This window comes from Anarhichas minor, unplaced genomic scaffold, assembly GCF_050575085.1.
Source record: "Anarhichas minor isolate MPS153535 unplaced genomic scaffold, ASM5057508v1 ptg000040l, whole genome shotgun sequence".
Classification (NCBI taxonomy): Eukaryota; Metazoa; Chordata; class Actinopteri; order Perciformes; family Anarhichadidae; genus Anarhichas; species Anarhichas minor.
In genome coordinates this window covers 10,040,542-10,063,303 of record NW_027466486.1, presented here as the reverse complement: position 1 = coordinate 10,063,303, position 22,762 = coordinate 10,040,542, and the positions used below count along the sequence as shown (strand labels likewise).

The 22,762-nt window shown below is 45.9% G+C and overlaps 1 protein-coding gene across 1 annotated transcript in view; it reads right to left on the bottom strand.

Annotated features, from left to right (window-relative positions):
• Window positions 1-22,762, bottom strand: part of LOC142968108 (latent-transforming growth factor beta-binding protein 2-like) — a 71,858-nt gene that overhangs the window by 4,109 nt on the left and 44,987 nt on the right. The window contains exons 10-33 of the mRNA XM_076107860.1: window positions 22,263-22,385; window positions 22,013-22,177; window positions 20,316-20,645; window positions 19,537-19,556; window positions 19,259-19,295; window positions 18,736-18,810; window positions 17,769-17,894; window positions 17,122-17,250; window positions 16,797-16,916; window positions 16,391-16,510; window positions 13,106-13,225; window positions 12,813-12,935; window positions 12,569-12,694; window positions 12,349-12,474; window positions 12,062-12,187; window positions 11,778-11,903; window positions 11,139-11,264; window positions 10,086-10,211; window positions 9,661-9,780; window positions 9,402-9,527; window positions 7,571-7,693; window positions 6,794-6,922; window positions 1,616-1,744; window positions 903-1,037 (exon numbers count right to left, since the gene is read on the bottom strand). Coding sequence (XP_075963975.1) covers window positions 903-1,037; window positions 1,616-1,744; window positions 6,794-6,922; window positions 7,571-7,693; window positions 9,402-9,527; window positions 9,661-9,780; window positions 10,086-10,211; window positions 11,139-11,264; window positions 11,778-11,903; window positions 12,062-12,187; window positions 12,349-12,474; window positions 12,569-12,694; window positions 12,813-12,935; window positions 13,106-13,225; window positions 16,391-16,510; window positions 16,797-16,916; window positions 17,122-17,250; window positions 17,769-17,894; window positions 18,736-18,810; window positions 19,259-19,295; window positions 19,537-19,556; window positions 20,316-20,645; window positions 22,013-22,177; window positions 22,263-22,385 — 3,006 coding nt within the window. The remainder of the gene's footprint in view (window positions 1-902; window positions 1,038-1,615; window positions 1,745-6,793; window positions 6,923-7,570; window positions 7,694-9,401; window positions 9,528-9,660; window positions 9,781-10,085; window positions 10,212-11,138; window positions 11,265-11,777; window positions 11,904-12,061; window positions 12,188-12,348; window positions 12,475-12,568; window positions 12,695-12,812; window positions 12,936-13,105; window positions 13,226-16,390; window positions 16,511-16,796; window positions 16,917-17,121; window positions 17,251-17,768; window positions 17,895-18,735; window positions 18,811-19,258; window positions 19,296-19,536; window positions 19,557-20,315; window positions 20,646-22,012; window positions 22,178-22,262; window positions 22,386-22,762) is intronic.

The window sequence follows — 22,762 nt, the reverse complement described above, 5'->3', positions numbered from 1 at the left end:
GGTCAGAGGTCATGGCTAGCTACAGAAGCACACCTGTGGAGGTGGTTGGGATTTGGTAAGTCAGGGGGGGGCAAACTTAATCACAGTGACAGCATCTAGTGCATCCACATGCCTCCAGCAGGTAGTGCGTTACCCTCGCCTGCCACTGCTGAGCCTGCTCATTTGTCCAAAGGCATGGGCTCAGGCATTTCACCCGTAAGCTGCGGGCTTAGCCAAATGGAAACACTGGCATGTGAGTCAACACACCATTCACTCTCACATGATTGATTAACACACGTCAAAAGCAAACAGCGGAATGTGGCAAAAAGGTACACAGAGGCATAGCTGGGGTTTAGTGCCCAGGCAGAAGAAAAAACATCCCCGCTGAGGGCGCGCCGCCTAATAATGTAAATACGCCCAATTCGTGTACACATACGCCTATCAAGATGGAGATGGGATGGTGTTTCCATGACTCAAAAGCCCCCTTCTGTCATTCTGAAATCGCAATACGTTGCATATCTGCAACCTCTGCACTTAATAAGATCATTTTAGCACGGAAGAGAGCAATGTGTCTTTAGCGCTAATTGCCATTGGCTACACCTTATCCCTGTTTGTCTTGGTGAGGAAATAGGTTTACAGTAACTAGGCACTTAGGTTATTTACTGGAGGAGTTACTTCATCATGCGTTCGAGGGATTAGACTAATAGAATTTTTCGAAGGCAACCCACCCAACCACAACCCCAGCCTAGAAAACAAATGGAAACAGCCAGGTCAAGAGACGTGGAGTAAGTCATGTCCGCCTCGTCACCCTTGTTTGGATAATGAGAGACGGCTCATTAAATCAGGGAAAACTCCGTCTCCCAATGATGGGATGGAGAATTAAGTCCCGTGGGTCACAGTGAGTGCTAGTCCTGCTCCATTACCCAGGGAGCGGCACTGGCTGGTGATGGGATCAAATTCCTCATTGTCGTTGGGGCAGATGCACAGGAAGCTGCCATCGAAGTTCTCACACAGGGCCTCCCCGCACAGCGCCAAGCTCATCTCGCACTCGTTCACGTCTGAGGGAGACAGGAGAGGAGGGCGTGAGGTCAGTAGGATCAGGCACGTACGCACATGGCATGCGCCCGACAAGGTCGCAGCGAGATCACACAAAACGATCTTCATCGTCTCGTCCTTCGAAGAGAAATTCATATCAGACAGCAAATAATCAATGAAAGTGAATTCTGGATACAGACATTTGTGTGTAGTGATTGAATCCCTATTGATTCGACATTTCTTTGTATACTCTAAATTTGTGCCGTGAATTAGGCGACCCTTTGTCTAAATGGTTCAAATCAGATTGTGGATTTTGGAACACATCTGGGCACTGTTGTTTTCAGCAAACCTTACTCAAACAGGTGTGAATAGAGCATTCGTTGGGGACTATTTTCAGACGCGGCGTTATACACATTTGGTGCCCTAGTGAGTTGGCAGGGAGTGAGTTTCATCAGGCTTTGGCTACACAGACAGTACTTGTTAGTATTCATTGTTAGTTTTGGTGATTTCATCGGAGTTTTAGAAAAACATATCGTATCACCACACTTATTTTTGAACAAGTAATGTAAAAAAAATGATTTATTGAAGAGCAGATACAGACCAACACATTTGCTCATGTCTCCTGCCGGGTTGGTGTAGCCTTGGTCACACTGGCAGCGGAAGGAGCCGTCTGTGTTCTCGCAGAAGCCGTAGTTCCCACAGATGGTTTCATTAACGCACTCGTCAATATCTGCAAGGCGAGAGCGCACAGAGAGGGGGAGCACAACATTAATATTTACAACCTCACTCTCCTTTTTCCAAAATAAACATCACTGCCGTTGTGACGTTACAGTAACAACATAAATCACTGCCATCATAACATGCCCGGCAACGGTGCACAGATTAGACAATTCATTAAAAGGCCTTTCAAACTTTAATGTTTGTCAGTCAATTCGGAGAGACTTTCTCTCCACGTCGACACAGTGAAATCGAGTGTGGCGCCATGGATCTGGAAAGCTGAATAAAGTGAATGTTCTGGTGTTACTGGAGTAAGAAGTGACACTTAGGTCACCGGGATGTTGGCAAAGCGTAAGAGACGGAGGAGTTTACAGCCAGCAGCCAGCAGCCAGCAGCCAGCAGCCAGCATTCACCCGGGCACTTTACAAGCAGTTGAGGAAAGATGGCTGACAGTTCAGGGTTTTGTATGAAGAGATGTTTTGACAGCCCTCTGACAGGAGTTGATTCCCATCCTAATCAATGAACATGTTTCAACCCATTTCAATGTGTTTGACTTTAGCTGTAGATCTCGAATGGTACTGTGAAAGGATTCTGAGCCTTGGACCAAAATCTGGCAGATGGCAGCCGACAGTAGTTAGTTATTTGCATGGCAATAAATCATAAAACGCTTTTAATAAAACCAGTGAAGAGACGACATGCTGTATGTCAGTGTGTGACAGAGAAACATGGCTGTTGAGGCTGGTGACACTGGACCGTGTAACAGCACTGCTGATTTATGACCACTCGCAGTTTAAAGGCAACATTTGGGAGCAATTTCTTGTTTCTTGGCGTCTTGAGTATAGCGGGGGGGCCAAAGACTGATACTGCTGGAGGGCGAGTCTGACTGTTATTGTTTAATAAACAATCACAGAGTTTAATGATCACATTTTAGTGACGTGAATTTGTTCTCCGGTCAGTTTGGTTTGCCACTGGTTAATGCTAACCTCTTAACTCTGTTTCAGTTCTGCTGAACTTTTTATTGTGTTTACTTGTTCATAAGCAAATGTCCTTTTCATCTGTTTCAATCGTTGGTCTGTAACAGCATCTTTAGACCATGAATTGAATGAGAATTTTTTTTATTGTTTTACAACTTCAGAATCCACAAGTTGTACTTTTGAGATAAGAAATAACAAAACAAAACAAATTCAGTGCTTGTATATTTTCTGAAAGTCGTTAAGTTGGGAACATTATGACAGACAATAAACAATTGATAAGAACTGCACTAATGGAATTAGAGGACACACCACTTTGTCTGCTTTAACAGAAGCCTGATTACATTTTTCGTTGACTTTTTAGTTTCATTACAACTCTCCATGACCATTTCATTCTGACTAAAAACGGGGGAAACGTGCAGAACAACTTAACAGACAGTCCAGCAGCATCAATTACAGCAAACTGGTTTATGGAGTGCAAAGCACAGTCATTCGCATATTGTCTAAACCTGTTTTATTTAGCCTCCGAGCACTCATAAAGGATGTATCAACAGAAGACAGAGGGCCAGAAAAACCACAAGCCATTTGATTTGAACAGTGTGCTTGGCCAGGGCCCTGTCTTCCCGTCCAACACAGGCAACTACTTTGTCAGGCTCGCTGGGGGACAAGTTCTCTGTCAGTCTTCCTGTCCTGACTTGGCCACTTCTCTAACATGCCTCCGGGGTCAGAGACAGGGGCTCCCACAAGCCAATAAAACTGCAGAGACAAAATTCCCTTTGTCATTTGTAAAACCTTTAACGGGAAAGGCTGAAAAGGATTGCTAGAATAGACTTGTGGGCTCAAATGGCTGTGTGAGAGGATAGAGGGAGAATGGATGGACACATACTGAAAAACGCCAACCCATTGGATTTGCATTTTGCAGCTGTGGATCGAGATGCCAAACCGGTGTAGAAGTGGCGAAGTTATTTGGATACTAAAAGATATCACAAGTAAAAAATAAGTTTTCAATCAAGAGTATTCTCAGAGTAAAGGGAAACGTATTGTATGTCAGAGTTTGAGGAACATTTACTCAAGTGTGAAGAGCTTAAGTGGAGTTTGGAATGTTGGAATGACAACGGCCGCCAGCTGGGAGGTCGTGTGAGGAGGGCGATGAAAAAGGTCGCCGCTAATATATAAAATAATCAGTGTCTGCAGGCCGATTTTCATTCGTGTGTGACGTGGAACAACATCTGTTGCAAACCACATGTTGTGATGAGACGCAATCAAGATCATCATCCCGGGGAGGAATGAGAGCATCGAGACCAAAACCGTTTTTATGGCCTTTGTTTTTCTGTGCATCTAACTCTGGCTGGTGGAGTTTCAGTCGCAGCATTACTTGACCAGCCATCTGTCCTCCAAGGAGAAAGTCACTTTGCTGATGGTTTGTGGGAGAAAATGAATAATACAAAATAAGACAACTCCACCAAGAGCTAGTCTCACACCAGCAGGACATGGTGTTGCCTTTCTTAGTCTTTCCATGCAATAATCAGTTACGTCAGGACACATGCAGAGCTGTAAATTGCCTGGAGGGAAAAACTGAGGAAGGGAAGAGGGTGAGAAGTTCAGCTGAAGTGGGAGGAGCTGAGGTGTCCAATAGGCACCTATCCTAATGATCGGACCCAGGAGGACCTGCTTCCTGGATCCGGTGATGCTGCGGTTGGGGGGTGGGGATGGGATTAATGGTGTGGGTCTCTGCGCGCCATGTGTTAATCTGGAGCACATGGTGGCAGGCAAACAAGAATATAGGAATCAGTGACTGTTGGCTCACTCTCCCCAGCCCACACTCCCGTATTCTCTGGGCAACCCCTCGTCTGATTGGACCCATATGCAGAGGTTGTTTCACACGCGACTGGGAGAAGGTGAGGAGCGGTATTTGTTTTCAAGGAAGCGTGTTTGTGCCCTTTATCTGACATTAAATCTACAACCTAACTACAGCGGAGGTCAAAATGTCATATTACGCATGTACTTCTAAGAAACGCATCACACAAACACACACACACACACACACACACACACACATACACATGGTAAAGTCTTTACATTTCTATACGTTTAAAGGGTTGGGAGGTTAGCAAGAGTGTGACCACAGACAATTTCCGCTTTGGGAAAGCCTTATTAAAGACTAGGCATAGCTTGAGGGAGTTTATGAGCAATTAAAGCTAAAAAACAATGACCTGCAGCTACACACATACTGCCTTTTTCCCATGCCAAAAGGAGCTCCGTGTACAGCATCAGAGCAGAACTACAGCCCTCACAGCACAGTTGCCGCTGACGAGCTGCTGTGGAAAAAACCTGTTTTCCCCTTTTGTATTATGGTCTCTAAATCTGAACGAGTGCCGCGAGCTGAGCCAACGACAACCGCTGCCCCTTCGCAGACAAAAAATACCCCGGAGTAATTGAGCTCCCTCCCCGGACCTTTATTGGGGTGACGGCAGCATCTCCCGTAATTTGCAATCGTGAGGTGAAACAAGCAACTATTGTGTGCAGCTTCTGAGGGTGAGAGGGCTTGGTTCTCAATCTGGGGCAATGCAGAGCTGTATGAGTGTTTACACCCATACAAAATAGTTGAACTGGGAGTTTTGTGGCACCACAAGGGACAAATGCGAAGCTTTTTCAATCATGTGCCATGACTGGTAAGAAAATGTGTAAGTCATATCACGGCACTGATTTGAACCTATATGAGCTGCTTAGCAGTGTTTTGACTCTGGCACTAAAAGGAGCGGAGGTCAGCAGCTGCTTTCAATCTGCCCTTATCACACTACGGGCCCCGGCACTCTTCAGTTGGTGCCAGACAGGCAACGCCATAAAGTGCAGTGAGGAGGCAGCCACACGTAGACGGGATCAGGGTGATGGAGGGGGCGGAGGTCTGATCCGTCACCAATCAGCATATTCTCCCCCGATTTCCATCTGTTGATGCTCCAATAAAAACTCAGGGTCATGAGAATATGTGAAGCCGCAACGCACTACGAGTGCAACCTCTACAACGGTTACAGTCTCTGGTTCTCCTTCTCTAAGACAAACACACAAGCGGGGGGGTGCAAAACCCACAATTAACCACATGCACACACACTCGCACTCACATGTACACGATCACCCGCAAACACCCACAGCCTCCATCTGCAGGCCAACACATCATTCCATTCGGATGCGCTCAGACTGCTTTCCTGTCGGCGTCTGTCACTCTTCGGTGACTGTTTGGATTCTGTCTTAATATGCGGAAAATATTTGGCCTTTTGCTTTTTATCCCTCATATTGCTCATAAAGCAGACTTGTTGTTTTATGGTGCTATGAGAGCAACACAGAGGGATGAACTCAAATCGTTGTGCAACAAACCACATTAATATCTCAAGCCCGAGGTGTCTTATCCTGCCAGTAAATACAGAAAGCTTCATGTATTCTGGTGGTTGAGGAGATGTGTCTGTTGTTGTTGGCCAACTGTGGGCCCAGTTGTAGCATAAATACAAACCTCAGCCAATCAATCCAGGTAACTGGCTAGGTTTGTGCTGATGCAATTATAGGGGAGGGAGAGAGGTAAGGCCCAGACTGTTCCCTCTCAAAAGGAGAACAGTGGTGATCAGGTTCCACTGTGTGTCTCTGCCAGAGACGCTCCATTAGCCCCGTAGTCCGGAGGATGAGACCATTATCAGCTGCTGGCCTCACACACTGCCTCCAATGACAGTGCACTCCTCTTTCTAAAGTGCCCCAGTTTCAGAGGCCACTTTTCCTCTTCTCCCCCATGGCCTCTTCTACAGGACCTCGAGCACCTGATATCCTTTTGATTCACATCAGCCTCTTTGCGTCTGCATGCCAAACAGATATCATTATCTATGCACAGAGGGAGATTCCTGTAGAGTATGTAGAGTTCGGAGTTGATTTGATGATACGCTCTCCTCTATCTTTAACTACAGTCCAAATGGTGAACGGTACAAAAATAGGTAGGTCCGTACAATGCATTCAACTTTCTTTTTTTTTTTTTTTGGGCATTTGGCCTGTTTTTTCTGAACATAATTGGGTGTGCTAGTCCTTTAAGTGTACGCGGTTTGACCACTCACCACAGTCTGTGGCGTCTCCTCCCTCGAGGCCAGGTTGGCAGCCCATGAAGCACCGGTAGGAGCCGATGGTGTTTTCGCAGCGCCAGGTACCACACACTGAGCTACCAAAGTCCTTGCACTCATTCTGGTCTGCACAGTAACAGAGAGAGAGAGAGAGACAGATGTTGGTTACTAACTGACAAACAGAGGCACAAACGCAACCACATGTGCAATCAGACAGTAACAACGGACGCATGCAACACTCATATTCCCTCCACTGTTCCTCTGCTTCCAGTGTCATGGCTGTACAGCAGGAGTCGGCCAGGGGGCCTGTGGTGTGGCTGTCCTCACTACACGCAGCAGGCAACAGGAATGGCCAAGAACAATATTATCACAGCAACCAAAGAACTTGTGAAGGAGCTAAAGGGAGACGTTCCAGAGGGAGAAACACCTCCTGCTCACAATCGGGTCATTCATTCTTCCCTCAGGGGAGAGGGAGTTCAGGGCTCCAGCCACGTAATCCAGGCACCCCTCACTCTTGAGACCAAGGAGGAAAGCCTCTAAGCCAGGCTTGGACACTTTCACTGGAGCCCAGTCCCAAATGCCTATAGATAATCAATCAAAGCCAACCGCGCTTTACTGCGTATGCTTAAGCCTAAATGTAGCGTGACGATCAAAACTGCTAATGCTGACATGTTGGTTTGCTCAGAGAGTAGAAACCTCAGAGCGGAGTTTGGGGTCAACATTCACTATGACACACACAACAGAACGTCACACGGGAGTTTTGTTCTGTCTCACCTTCACAGTCAGCCGTGTCATCGTTGAACTTGAAGCCAGCCTCACACAAGCACATGAAAGAGCCATCAGTGTTCAGACACTCGCCCCGGATGCACACATTGTCTTTACTGCATTCGTCCACATCTAAGGCAGAGAGAGGGGGAAGGAAAAGGCAGAGAAATTAAGAGAGATAATTAGAGAAAGGGTGGGTCTTAGGATTTGTTACATATTGATTATCACTAAATATCCCCATACATCCTCTGTCTACGTTAAGTCCACAGGGAACACCACTCCTTTTCATAAGTATCATAAAAAGAATGTGTAATTAAGCGCTTGTCTGAGCACAAGAGGCATTGGCCATTTGGAGCACTTAGCAGTATACCGGCAAACAGGAAACAAAGGAGGAAAAAAAAACATCTACCTCAGCATTCAGGCTGAGAACATTTCCCTCCGACGCGTAAAAAATGATAATGAATGCGACATGCTTGATTAGCTGTAGATTAGTGCATAATTGCGGCATTACAACATAACTTGTAAGGCCCTTGAGAGCGGGGAAATTCATCGCTGGGGAAAAGACCGTCTTCCTTTTCCAACCTTTGATAATCAGATGCATCTTTCAGAGACGACGAGGCAAATAGCCGTTTGCAAAGATAGGGAGAAGAAAAAAAACAAAACAATAGGCCAGACTACATAAATATATAAATATGCTGTGAATGGATATCTTTGGAGTTAATTCAAGGACTTCAAAGCCTGCGTTGAAAAGCACAGCAAGGTCATGGCACAAACTGAGATGTGTTTCATTCCTTTATTGCGTATGTTCTGTATTTGCTGAAAGACTGGCCTGGTCAAGGCCAAGCATCCTTTTGGCCTCACCTGACTAAAACCATCTTTCAATCTTTCATTCCCGTAAACTCGCATACCCTCATCCTCCCTTCTCCTCCCCTGCAGGCTCATGTCAGAGGGGTCTGGCTTTTAATGTGTCAGCACTGTACACACTGCAAGAAAATATACGACAACTGCTGATTTATAGGATAATTAGAGCCCAGAATTTGTTGTGGCGGGCAGCCAAAGTACCTGATGCAGGCTGGACAGTTTGCTCAGAGTCTGTGTACGATATCTTAGGCACTCCAAGGACAAAGCCTCAGTGCAAGAATGACCCTGCTCAAGGACTAAACCGAGTCCTCTCCTATAAGTCAAACTTGTCCATCAAAAGGACCATGCCAGCGTCTTGCAGGGACCTGGACTCAGAGATCCGAACCTACCTGCTTCACATCCCGACAGGATATTTTACTGCCAGACATCGTGCCGTTTACTTAACTTCACCTCTTACTGTACTTGCAAGACACACCAGAAATAACACTGATCCAATTCTGACATCCTAGCCAAAGTTATTTCATGTATTTTGAAAGCAAACGCTCCAGTTTGTTGAAATTGAAAGCCTTCCTTAGCTGATGATCAGGCTACATTCCCCCCCCCATCGCTGTGACCAGTGGTTCACTGGGTGCGGCTGGAAAAACATCAAACTGATGTCCGAACGGAGAGTGAGCTGAGCTATGGCCCATTACACAGAAAGGCCGGACTGAGCACCCATGCCAAGTGTCCCAGGCCTGGCCTCAGCACCCAGGTTCAGTGTGGTGTTACCCCGCCTGCACTCAATGACAAAAACGTGTGCAAGCCAACAAGGTTACTGTAAAATAACTTGAGTAATATTGGCTAATTATTACATGATTACCAACTTTCTCCAATTTCGACTCTGCCTCACCCAATTACACAAAATAAAAACACCCATAAAATCATCTGAAAAATGATTTCCCATTGCTATTACTGCTCTTGCAGCAGTGTGTTTCTGTACCTCGGCAGCCAGTCCTTCCATCGATGGTGGTGTATCCATCAGGACAGATGCATGTATAGGAGCCCTTAGTGTTCAGACAGTCAGCTTCTCCGCAGATCCCCACGACGGTTAAACACTCATTGATGTCTGTCACAAATATACAAAGACAGCTGTGTCAAGATGCCAACATGAGGTAAGCCACGAGAAGCAGTTAACCACTAATGGTACATATTATGTGTGAGATGACTCAGAGTGTGTGTGTGTGTGTGTGTGTATATACCTCTACAAGATGTTCCATCCACCGTCTCCAGACCAGCGGGGCAGAGGCAGTTAAAGGAACCGATGGTGTTGGTGCACTGGCCTCCCATACAGAGGCTGGGGTCCTCACATTCATTCACATCTGCATTGACACACACACACACACACACACACACACACACACACACACACACACACACACACACACACACACAGATGTCATCAGTATGACACATTCACACCAGCTGTAAATCACTGGGTCTCACATCAAATTTGCCCAAGTTTTGTCATTTCGATGACGAGCTTCCAGACCACGGTGAACATGTCAGAAAAGTGATGCATCATCTACAACAGCAAGTAATGACTTATTCTTACTACAGTAGGCCATACTGTGCTGGAAACAATACATTTTAGTGACCACAGTGAACCAACCCCACTGTGTCGTACCTTCACACGAGAGCCCGTTGGGAGCCACTGTGAAGCCTGGGTCACAGGCCATGCAGGCGAAGGAGCCCTCTGTGTTGGTGCAAACACTCATGGGGCATACATCTGGCCTCTGGCACTCGTCAATGTCTAAGATGCAGAAGAAGAAGAAAAGGTTGGATATAGGTTATCATTTAAAGCAAAGAAACTTCCACTTTTGGACTATTCACTTTCTTATCTGTTAAAAAGGATGTGTGTGTGTTTGTGTGTGACTCAGCCCGACATACAGTAAGCAAAGCCCTCTTTATTAGATCCCACTGACAGTCGTTTATTAAAAAGGGTGGAAAGATAAGTATGCAGGATGGTCATCGAATCCAAAACAGCAAGCTTTTACAGGTGGCGCATAAGTACTGTATCTACAAACAGTCACTGGTTTCGCTGTTATGTGATCATTACAGATTGTATTTCTTACGGAGAAGATAGTGTGGGCCATTGTTAAAGTGATTGAGACGGCTCCGTTTTGCCTTCGGGTGAACAGAGCGAGTTCAACAGGGTGAGCTTGCCGCAGAACATGGAAGGCAGGGGAGTGGTTGACTTCATTTGAAATTAAGCCCTTAATATTTTCCATGGCATCAGAGACGTCCATTAAAATTCTATCAGAGGCCAACTTGGACTCAGGCTTGTTTTGTAAAAAAAATTCCCAGCGCAAAGACACATATCAGTGGGGGATCTTCCTCTTGGGCTACATCCACGCTTCCATTCAAAAACACACCACAGTATATATGACTAACCGAGGCCATGTTTGAATCCGTTTAAACAGTCATCCCTTTTCTGCTTCCCATGAAGTCATGACAGATATAACCTCCCTGGATTTGTGAAAGCAGCCGTTTCACCGCATTGATCTCATAAATCATGTCATGACAAATTACTGAGCACTGTAAAGATTTTCTGTAATTGTGTTCTGGGGTCTAATGCATTCCTTCTTTACTCTGGTCTACTGTAACTTTGGTGCAATGTTTACCATAGTGACAGCTCAAAGTGTTCTAAGCAGGTAGGTAAACACAGAGGTAGTTTTACCCTCACAGCTGTAACCGTCCTCAGACAGTCGCAGACCGGCTCCACAGCTCCTGCAGGTGTAGGATCCCGGGATGTTCAAGCACAGCTGGCCCGGGCACATGTTAGCCACCAAGCACTCATCCACATCTGGACACAAAGACATGGACACATCATAGCACAGATTACCATCTTTGGCTTCAAATAAGTAAATGCCCGCCAGTTGTAATCAGTCAGATGGGTAATCACTGGAACTAGGAATTACAAATGTCGACACTTCTATCTTTTTAGCTGAGCTATCTGCCGAACATTCGCCTGACATCATCTTGTTCTATTTGAGGGCTGTTGTCTCATTGTGTTGAGCAAGGATCAGATGAGAGCGGTGCCAGAGGCAGAGGGCTCCAGGATCCAGCTATGATGTGATGTCTAGGAGGAGTATTTTGGTATTTTGGAGTCAGATGATGGTTCTTTGGGGTCCCAAGCTGTCACACCTGATGCTGTTTAAATACAGCCTCAACCAGCTGGGAATCATGTTCAACAGAGCTGGCACATACACTCCTTTATTGGGCATTAAGGCGATGTCTGGCATGGTCGAATAGAAGAGGCAGCTACAAACACCTGTGCTGAAGTTTACAAACACAACATTCCTGCCAAAAGCCTCACCATCACAGTGTTGTCCATCCTCAGAGACTCTAAAGCCAGGTTGACAGACGGTACATGTGAAGGAACCCTCTGTGTTTGTACATGTTCCCCGGGGGCATGTAGTGGGCAGCGCACACTCATCAATATCTGGCGTGAAAACAACACAGACTGTTAGACACTCACTTGCCAATTCCTGATGAAAGGCAAGAACCAGTAAACCCACCAGTGTTAGTTCTTTCAGGCTGAATGATATACATATGGCGTTATGCAGGCGTTCATTTAAAAGTGGTGTCGAATAAACCAACCTTCACAGAGCTCCCCGTCAAATGTTACTCTGTACCCTGTAGGGCAGTTCTCACAGGTGTAAGAGCCTTCTGAGTTTAGACAGATCCCGTTGGCACAGGTAGACAGGGACTGGCACTCGTCAACATCTGGGCGAAATACAGACATGCATGGACACTGATTACTATAAAGACCGACTAATATGTGGAGGGAATTCATTGGCCCAGATGTGTTGAGTAAGTCTTCAACAGTTGTAAAAGCACTAATGGTTTTTACTGAATGAGGGAGCACAGCTGGAGATTGAGTTTACCTTCACACCTCTGCCGGTCTTGGGACACTCTGTAGCCAGCCTTACATCTGGTACAGGTGTAGGATCCCTCCGTGTTGGCACACACTCCACCAAGACACAGATCCCCCTGGGCACACTCATTCGTATCTGGAAACACAAATAACAAAGTCACCACAACTGGGCAGACCAATCATCACCATCTACCAGTTTAGGGTAAATCATTAAACAGCCGATTTCATACCTTCACATCTCAGTCCATCAGCTGACGGACCAAACCCAGGCCTGCAGTTCTGGCAAGTGTGTGAACCTGCAGTGTTGATGCAAATTCCCGCAGGGCACACATTACCAGTTGCGCACTCATTGACATCTAACAAAAAAAACCACAACAATTTGCAGACGTTATACTGCTGTCAAGAGAGCTCCACAAGCTGAGAAGTATGCAGCGATGAGTTACGCCCAACAGCTCTAGATAATCCTTTGCAGACCTTCGCAGGCTTTGCTGTCTGAGGTGACTTGGTAACCATGGTTGCAGGTGCATTTGTGGGTGCCGTCCAAATTGACACAGCCGCCGTGGAGACAAACCCCAGGGAGCCCACACTCATCCACATCTGGAGAGAGAGAGGGAAAAAAAGGGGGCCTTAGAAAATAAAGACAACCGCTAACTCTTTGTAGCCTTTTTTATAACCCTTCAATGGAGCCTCGAGGCTTCTGTAGTAGCACTGAGGAGAAGTACTTATAGAGTTATATGGGACGTTATGAGTGTCTGACTGACAGTTACCTTGGCAAGCGTTGTCCGGTGAGAGTTTGTATCCTTGGAAACAGTTGCACGCATAGGAGCCCTCTGTGTTGATACACCGACCACGACCGCACGCCGTTTGGTTCAAGCACTCGTTTACATCTGCGGACAGAAGTCAGGAAAGGACACAACATATATGAGAAGGAGATTTTAGGAGTTTCAACTCACAAGGCTCACAGCATTGAAAAAATAAGATTGAAAACATTCAACAACAACCAGGCAACAACCTTCAGGTCTGAAAAGTGAGGCCTCTGAGGAAGAGTAGTAAACTTGCATTGTCTCTACTGGCCAGAAGAGGCGACTCCTCTGGTTGCAACAACAAGTCAGATTGTATAAAGTTACCAAAAATGACCCTCCTCACTTGATTTATTACCTCAGTAAACTTTGTAAACATGAGTTTATGGTCTCAATCGCCAGTTTCAAGTTTTCTTTAATAAAGAATGATGTTCATTAAGTAAATACTGGTCTCATTTAGAGTAAAGAAGATGATAACGCTGGGTATGCTTAAGGGCGTGGCTGCCTTTTGATTGACAGGTCGCTGCCACAACGCTGTCCGGTCTGGGAGTTGTCGGCGTTTTCATCTTACAGCTTTAACCCTTTCATAAGTTAATGAAAGTGACTTGTAACCGTTTTGGTTGCCTAAAAAGTCAGCGTTCGGTTGTAATTAGCCCCACCCTCTCGTGTCCAGTCTGCATGCAAAAAAACAAGATGGCGACGGTCAAAAACCAATGGTCAATGGTCAAAATGCCAAACTCGAGGTTCCAAAACGGCAGTCCACAAACCAATGGGTGACGTCACGTTGACTACGTCCACTTCTTATATACGGTCACATCTTTCCCAGTGTGTCCCAGTTACGCTGCATAACCCAGAGAAATCCCTGTCAGCTGTTTTCTTGGGGACTATTTCTGTGGTAGAAAGTAGTTCAACTGCAGTCGTCATAGCAAAAGAAACATCGCTGCTGAGTTTTGTAAGTATAAATGTCTTAATGATGTAAAAGCCTGAAACAAAATTCCATTTCTCTCTCTAGGAGTGAAAGCAAAAAGCCCAAAGAAATAATTCTTAAAAACATGAAAGCAAAACTCTGTGCATGGCTAGAAAGCCTACCACTAGAGGTAAGTAGGAAAATGTTTTGTAATTTGGGTGTACCAACTATTTAAAATGGCATAACATATAAGGGAAATTGGGCCATTGCAGCAGGAAACAGCAATAAGATACAGAAAATAAAGACAAAGACGCGTATACAAAATAAGGGTTGCATCAGTAAAGAGAAAACAAGTACAACATAAATGATGTGCTAAATGATTGCAAAACAGCAATCATTAAAGTACATCAGTGCCTCATTCATGAGGGCCTTTTACTATTTGCAGCAGTAGCTGTCTTTTCCACTCCGTGAGTCAGAACAGTTGACCCAGGAATTATATTTGTGGGAAAACCTCATGCAGGAATAATGTTTTATAGTGGAAGTGTTAACAGTGGCGATTTTTCAGCTTGGGTGAAGGTGTGGGGAGAGAAAGTCTGATCATGTGAGTGTAATAAACAGGGAAAGAGACATAACAAGAGGAAGAGAAAGGAGGGAGAGGAAGGAAAAGTATTTGTGGAGAGAGGGCGATGATAGAGCTGCTGAAACAGAGCTCACACAGTGAAAACAGGGCTAGAAAGTCACAGGCTGGGTTTTGTTTGCCAAGCAGTGGGCACTGCCAGACGTCTGTCAGTGTGACCCAATGCTTTGTTTCTGCAATCATCCCACATCTCTCAGGCCTCCGCGATAAGCCCTGACAGGGGAATGGAGCTGTTTTCTCTATCACACCAGCAATTAGGCTTATCCACGATTCGGCCAATTGGGCCCAAACCACTGTGCTACTGTCAATTGACTGAAGCAAATACTGGAAACCCAGCGCTCATGGTTTATGTGCCTCTCACAGCTCCAGACGTATACTCTGGGCTTCTTAGCGCTGCCTGGGTGGATGTTCAGAGTAAAAATATGTAGCTCTAATGTTATCCCTAATTTACAGGGTTCCTCTTAGTTGCTATTTATATACGCAACCGTTTTTTTTACACAAACAGGAAGTAGCTGAAGTGGAGTTTTCTTTGCAGGCAAGGGAATTAAGAGACATAAAATAAGGGCATCATTCGTCAGAGTCACTGATAAATTGATTAAAAATAACTAAAAATGACACTCAAGTTAATTTCCACATTTTCCATCATCATTCTGTCTTTCAGCTTTTTCCCATTTCTGGAATAGTCACTCCGGGAGATCAGATTTCCAAACAAATTAGAGGGGTGCAAGGTCATAGAGAGGGGATGTGGTAAGTAAAACCAGTCAGGCTCTTATGTAACAGGGCCACTTTCAGGTTCGGAGCTCCTAGCCTGTTAACACAACACACACCAAATGTAGTTTGTTGGCCATTTGTGTATTCAAATCTAATAATAAGGAGTTTAACAGCAGCCCACGGACAATACTACGGGTGAGTGAGAGGATTTATTTGCGTGTCGGGACCTCTTCGTTGGGGGGAATTGATCCTTTGACCTTCCCATACATCTCCTGTGACTGCTCGGTCCTCTCACCTAGTCCAGCAGTGGTAATAAAGCCTCCGTTGGGCCCAACAGTACAGTGGCCGGAGCTCTCCAACAATAATACGCTGTTTGTTCAAGGCTGTGGCCAAGAGAAAATATTTGGACTCTCCCAAATTGAAGTATTATAAACAATCTTTTTACGGCAGCCATGTGATATCAAAGGATCAGCAATAACACGGTGAATGTGTTTCAACAATATTGAGGGATATGCAGAGGCTGCTAGGTGGAGGAGTTGATCAAATCTAGGTGAAAACTCTGAATATACTGAATATAGCCATCATCGGTTAGGTTTTAGGCTGTCGTACGGGCCCAGTAGTGGTCCACACTTGATATTAAAAACCCAATATGAAGTATTTTGAAGGATAAAATATTTATTTTTTTATAATTTCCGTGCACATCAGCAGTCAAAGTGCCCCTTTGAGCAAAAAGCCGCAATTCAGCGAAACAAATTCAGCTTGTGCTATTTGGTGAACTGCACTGCATCATACGCTGTCAGCAAGTCATTAACAATGGCGACACCAACTGGGAGCAGCAGCTTTTGTCTACGTAAATGTTACCGAATACAGGAAGCTTTTACAGTGTAAGAGGGAAACCCAGCTTCTTTCCATGCAGCGGTCGGAAGCACCCTTAGGAGTTTGGGAAGTGGTGGTGGTGCTGCTGCTGCTATGATGTCGGGCGTGGAGGTTGTCTTACCCACACATCTTTCATCGACAGGCCTGAACCCCGGGCCGCAGGCCTGGCACTGGAAGGAGCCAAGAGTGTTGACGCAGACACCGTTGGGACAGGAGCTGGGATCTCTGCACTCATCTACATCTGCTCGCAGGGAGGGTGGGACATATAGCAATTTGAATTAGTTGTTACAGAAACAATGTGCACATGCATGGGAGAAAGGGGTTTTACAAATTATAATATGTACAAACATACAATCCCTTCGTCACGGACTGAGCATAGTTTTCTTCCTGGCTTTGACAGGAATGAAATACATGTGTTTTGTTACCGAGCTACACATTAAGTCATGGCAGCAAACAAACAGGTCTGGCTAGGATTGTGCTGTTATATGATCTGAATGTGTGCGTAGGCGTTTGGGCATGCATGTCACCTTCGCATTGGCCTCTCCAAGACTTGGCGTGGCCACTGCTGCATTCACAGGTGTACGATCCTTCTGTGTTGACGCATTTGCCATTCTGGCACTTGTTGGGCATGCTGCACTCGTTAATGTCTGCCAGTTTGAATGAAAACCAAGGAGAACGGAGAAGAAAGTTACTATTGTGCTCCACAGCATTAATTAGAGCAGGATGCGTTTTAAATGAACAGCGCTGACAGACAAGAACTTGCGGTGCTCGAGCAGAGAGTCTGAAAGCCTGTGGTGGCTTTCATCCGCCGGAAACATTCTGTCTGCTGTTGTCATTTGGGTTGTATCTCACCTTGACAGAACTTCCTGTTCTGCGTGATCACCTGGCTGTAGCCGCTGTGGCATTGACAGGTATAGGAGCCATAGCTGTTCATACAGCGGCCCTTCCCTTCACACGGGTCCTCGTCACATTCATTCACATCTGCAATGGGAGACAGGGAAGGGAAATTAAAGGCAGAGGACAGATAAGGTGAGAACCGGCGATCGAATGAGACATTGCATTTCAGTTCCATTTCACCAGCAGAGACTGTACACTTTCCAAGCCCCTGACCACTGCGCAGGCATTCCTCAGTGATGGACCCGAGCCCAGCCGAGTAGTGCAGAGGCTGCGGGCCAAGGCCGTTACCGTGAGGTAAGGGATCACAGCACCGTGGCAGGTCTTTGGATGGCCTGTACGCTGTTGTCAGGCATCACGGAACAAGGTCAACATAAACAAAGCAAACTCTTTCATTTTGGCTCGCTTCATTTCTCAAGGCTTCTGTGCCGTGTAATGTTTGGTGTTGAGGACTTGCTTGCGCAGAGACGATGATAGACAGAGCCGCTGGGGGCGTCCGGTGTCAGCGGCGTGCGTGTTTGTGTGCCCCTCCTTCCCTTTGAGTGTCCCACTTTTACCCCCTGTCTATCTCCCCCTATCTCCCTCTCGCTCCCATCGTTGCTTACCGATGCAGTTGGTCTGCAGTGCACTGAGCTTGAACCCTGGCTCGCAGTGGCAGGTGTAGGCGGTCTGCACAGGAATACATTTACCACGGCCACATATGGCGGGGGCGTTGGCACACTTGTCAATACCTGCAAAAAAGACACAGAGATGTGCACGCTCATAACTCAGAAGTATAGCAATAATAGTTTTGACCTAGGTTTATGTAACATTACAGGCACTGTAAAAAAACTGCATTCCACTAACACATGTTGTTTTCCATGATGAGCCAGTCTTGCTGTTTTATAGGTGAGGTCTTGGATGAGAGGACAGGTTTTACAGCACTGTAGTGTTCTGACAGGTGGCACGGAGCTCTTACCAAGGCATCGGCGAGAAGCAGGTCATGCACAATAGAGCCTGACATCGGTGTTTTTTTGGGTCTTTTTCTGTCCAAATGGACTGTGGTAAAACAGACAGCGAACTGGGCCCCGGTGTTTTGTTAAGGAAGGGAAACCTCACTAAAGTACGTCTTTCTCTAAAGGATTACTGTAAATTCTGCTCTTCCTCTCACTCTCTCTGTCACCCCAATACACACTTTAACCCTGTCGTCCGCTCCCCCTCTAGTTCTCATAAATCTGGCCTGTGTCGGCTCAGGACAGCTTCCCTCTTCCAAGAGGCACACTCTTGTTCTCTCGCCCTCTCACCCTCTCACCCTCTGTGCAGCACGGCATCTTTGAGCCAAATTGGCTCTGAGAAAAAGGGTCAAATAAAAGCACAATACAAGCTCTCCTTGATTTAACTCTGGGTAAGCCTGAAAAAATGCTGCTGTCTGCCAGCAGTTGACTGAGAGCGTAACAAATGAGGAGTTCAGCTCTGTGCTGCCCCTTGTGCATGGTCGTTCTACCCACCTGTCAATTAGACATTGGGGATTTTATATCCAGTGTTTCAAGAAAGCCCATGTCTTCAATACGTGAATTCTAATGCATCTTTTACCTGTGGTTGAGTCTGTGTGGGTTGTGTCCTCTGAATTTGGCCTCAGGTTGATGATGGAGGAGTCTGGAGAAGCCTCTGTGAAGACGGATCGAGACCGGGTGAGTGCAAACACAGTGAACCGCTAACACCGTGACTCAACAAGCTAAACGAGACACTGCCTGGTTTTTCCCAACCACTACTGCCTCGGCTGTCACTCACTGGGCAGCTATGAAAAAATGATCTACGCTCTCCTCCAGGCTAAAAACAGTACAGTACAAGGACCAAAATAAATCAAGTATACTCATTGAATGTAGTCAACCTTCAGAATTTAATGTCAATGTTTTCGCTGGCGTGAGGGCGGTCCAGAATTCAGCAATTTATAGAAAAGACATCACATGTCTGTGCCTGACTGAAAATTAGACCTTTGAGCTTCGAGATGCTAAATCAAACCACAAGTGGCATTAAACAACAGCACTGCGGCACCTGTTAGCAGTGAACAGGTAGTGTTTTATGATCTGTATGATTAAAGCCAAGAGACAAATACCTGGATATTGTAGTGGTGAGTCAGTCACAACAGCTGGCTAGAAAACAAGCAAATATTACATGTCAAAGATCGTATGGTTACATTTCGTCACCATATTTATGTTCATACAGCTTTTATCGGCGTATTCTGTGTTAATTAGGTGTGTATCTACCAAAATGTGGTCTGAATAAGTTATATAATCATGATAAACCCTCCAGCTGAGATAGCTAGAGCATATCGTTCGAAGATAAACATTTCAAAAATATGTGCCAATAGGTTGACAGGGAGGAAGAACTTACCGGGCTCAGAATTTCCACATCTGCCACGAGACAGAAAGAAGAGGAAAAGTTTATCAGTAGCAAAAATTTGACATTCTGTTCGCATTAAAGAGTATGATTATGGCTACACGAGACATACACAACAGCCCGTGTTCTCTTTAGACACTTCATTCGCAGCTTTGGAGGTCTTTATTTCTAACAAACAAAGCTTTTGGCACATTTATCCTCAGCCAGACAGAGAAAGTAGTGTCACAAAAGTACCGCAGACTACCGGCCATGAGAGACAAGGAAAAAGATATCTCTGATAATGAAGACAAACATCCTTAAATATTTACAGAATTGTCTCCTCACATTAATCAAAATGTCGTAGCTTTGCCAATAAAATATTTCACGAGCATTAAATCAGGAAGATACATTTACAGGAAATCCTGAGGATTTAGATGTATGGCCAATGGGGATTACTTGTGTGCATTGCCGTGATGCTCAAATGGGTTTCACTTTGATGGATGGGGGACTTAAGTACTAGGTTCAATGGTGAATTGAGCATTGATTTATATATGGAGATAAAAACATCCTGTTGATGTTTGAACCCTCACAAAAAAAAGCTGATCCATTCACATCCTGTAGAAAATGAAAGCCGATTGTGTTTTATTCAGCTTCCCAGCATTGTATTTGCCACGTGTTGTGGTAGAAGTGAATACCATGTTTGGATAACTCCAAGGCCTTAAGTGCACAATATAATTTATCGACCTTAAAGTCAGTTTGGCAGAGATTTAATGTACCGAACATTTTATTCTCACCTTCCGGCTGCAGAGGTGTCTCTCTGGCTGGGTGAGAGGGATGGAGAGGCTGCTGTGGAGTCAGCGGGTACCGGGGTTCTTGTGGTATCTCAGGGTACTCGGGGTATTGGGGCACTTGTGGCGTCTGTGGGTAGTTGTTGTACTGTGGCCTGCTAGGCTGGGGCAGCCAGGGCTGGGACGATGGAGGCTGAGGGAAAGTGGGGCTTTGCTCCTCCCGTGACACTCCTGTGCTCTGCAGGTCCTCTTCCTCCAGCTGTCTCACAGAAATCTGCACATCAGAGCGCGAGTAGGTGTATCCATGACCAGCTGGGCAGATCTCCTTGAAATGGTCTGCAGGGTAGGAAACACATAGCAGCGGACAATAGGCCAGAGTGTAATTGTGGCTCATATTTCTGTCTGATATTCAGAGCAATACCGTAAGCCATCCGTGTAATATTGTTATGCTGAGCATGCTGTGCTGTGAGCGAGGGGGTCGGGTTTCGCTCTAGCCGAAGGACTAGCTAGCTGGCAGGCCAGTGACAGCTGTCACAGAGGGGCTACCAGCAAGGGGATTTGTAAAGTTTGGGGGATATCTGCACATTCAAAGAGACCCAGTCATGCCAGTGGGGGAAGTAGAGGATCATGTAATACTGGCTGACCTTTGAACTCTTCGGTGGAGAGGCGTCTGAGTGAGAGGCTAATGGATTGGCTGGCTACATAAAAGGACGGGGACTGCACCTCTTTGTGTCGGAGCCCAGCAAACCTCCGCAATGGGGGGGAAGCACTGTGTCCCCTACCTGACCTGAAACCAGCAACTCTACGCCAAAAGAGGTTGGAATAGAGATATGAGCAATGACAGATGTGTGGTCGCTGTAAATACAGGAAATGTTGATACGATAGGCTACTGAATGATGAATTTAAAGTGGAGGGAAATGGGGCTACATATGATCAGAGGCCACATCAGAGGAACTGCAGTAAATATGGAATGATAGTCAACCGGCTCCTGTTACCAAGTCACAAGTCATGGGCCTGGCTGCTTGGTTCAGAACATGGCTCTAACAGCTTGTCAGGCAATACAAAACCAGCGTCCGAAACATTGGGAGGCTGTGTGTCTGTGTTCTGTGTCAGTCCTGGCTGAGCAGCACCATGGAGGTCTGTGTATGTGATATCTGATCTATGACAATCCCTATGAATCACTGGCCAGCACAGACAGTCCATAAAACCAGCCTGTTTCTCTCAGAGACTTTGAAGATTAGATCGGTATGGAAAGAAAAAAGATGACTATTTTCCATGTTTCACTTGGCTAAGCTGTTTATTTCTGCTGTGAAGCTTTGCCGGTCTATTAGCGGGGTTTCTCTCTGAGGGTTGGAGTGATAACACAAGACGGACTCCGACTATTATGCAGCCTCCAAAATATGAAAACTGTTTTTCCTTTTCCACTCAAAGCACATTTGGTTATTTTGAACTGCTGTACAAGCCTGTCAAAGAGCAGAATGGGGACTGTGCTTTCACTGCTATTGCGAGCCCTTGCATAAGATCACTTGTGATATTCTATATCTGCAAAAGTGATTAACCCGGAAAAAGGTTTTTCTGCAAGAACAGTAAAACCAGAAATGGAAGCGGATGGACGAGGAAATAAGTCCTGTGTTTAAACCGTGTAGTGTGTAGAAGAATTTGGCACAAAAATGCGGCAGCAGGGTAACTTCTGGAGGCTGTACCTGATCCATGCAAAGGACAGCGATCACACCTAGGGCCCCAGGCTTTGCCCACGCGGCTGCAGCAGCAGATCTGCTTGGTGATGTGTTGAGCAAGCGGCAGCGAGCATGTGCCTGCCGACACCGATCGGTAGCAGAATGCCCTCTGGTCGGACACGGCCTTGTCCGCTAGGGAGAGAAGCGATGGATTCTCCTTATTCCGATGCAATACATGAGACAGTGACCACAGCCTCAAAGTGATGGTGATACTCACAGACACAATGGCTCCTGTCAGCATCCAACAAGAAGCCTGGTTTACACGTGCACCTGTAGCTTCCTTTGGAGTTGAGACATTCGGCGTTCTTACAGAGCCCCGGCAACAGGCACTCGTTGATGTCTGTGAAAGATGGAGTACGTCAGTGATGGAGTACCTCGTCCATTCTCAAAATGGAAATATCATGAAGTCGTGTTTTTCCTCTGACAAGCAATAAACAATCCACAATATAACAGATTTGTTGTACTGCATTGCTCATTGAGCAGACAGAGGCAGAGCCTTCATGCTCGCAGTCCAGCAGAGATGACGTAAGGATTTTAGAGACGATGTAAAGCATTTACACCTCAAAAGGTGACAAAATATTGCAATAGATTGTGTATTTCAAAACCGCCAGCTGCTGGGAGGTGATGACATATGGTAACTTTCAGGTGTCACAATTGTATGAAAGCAAGGAGGAGTGATGACATGAGGGAAGCATATAATACATTTGACCTCTGTAA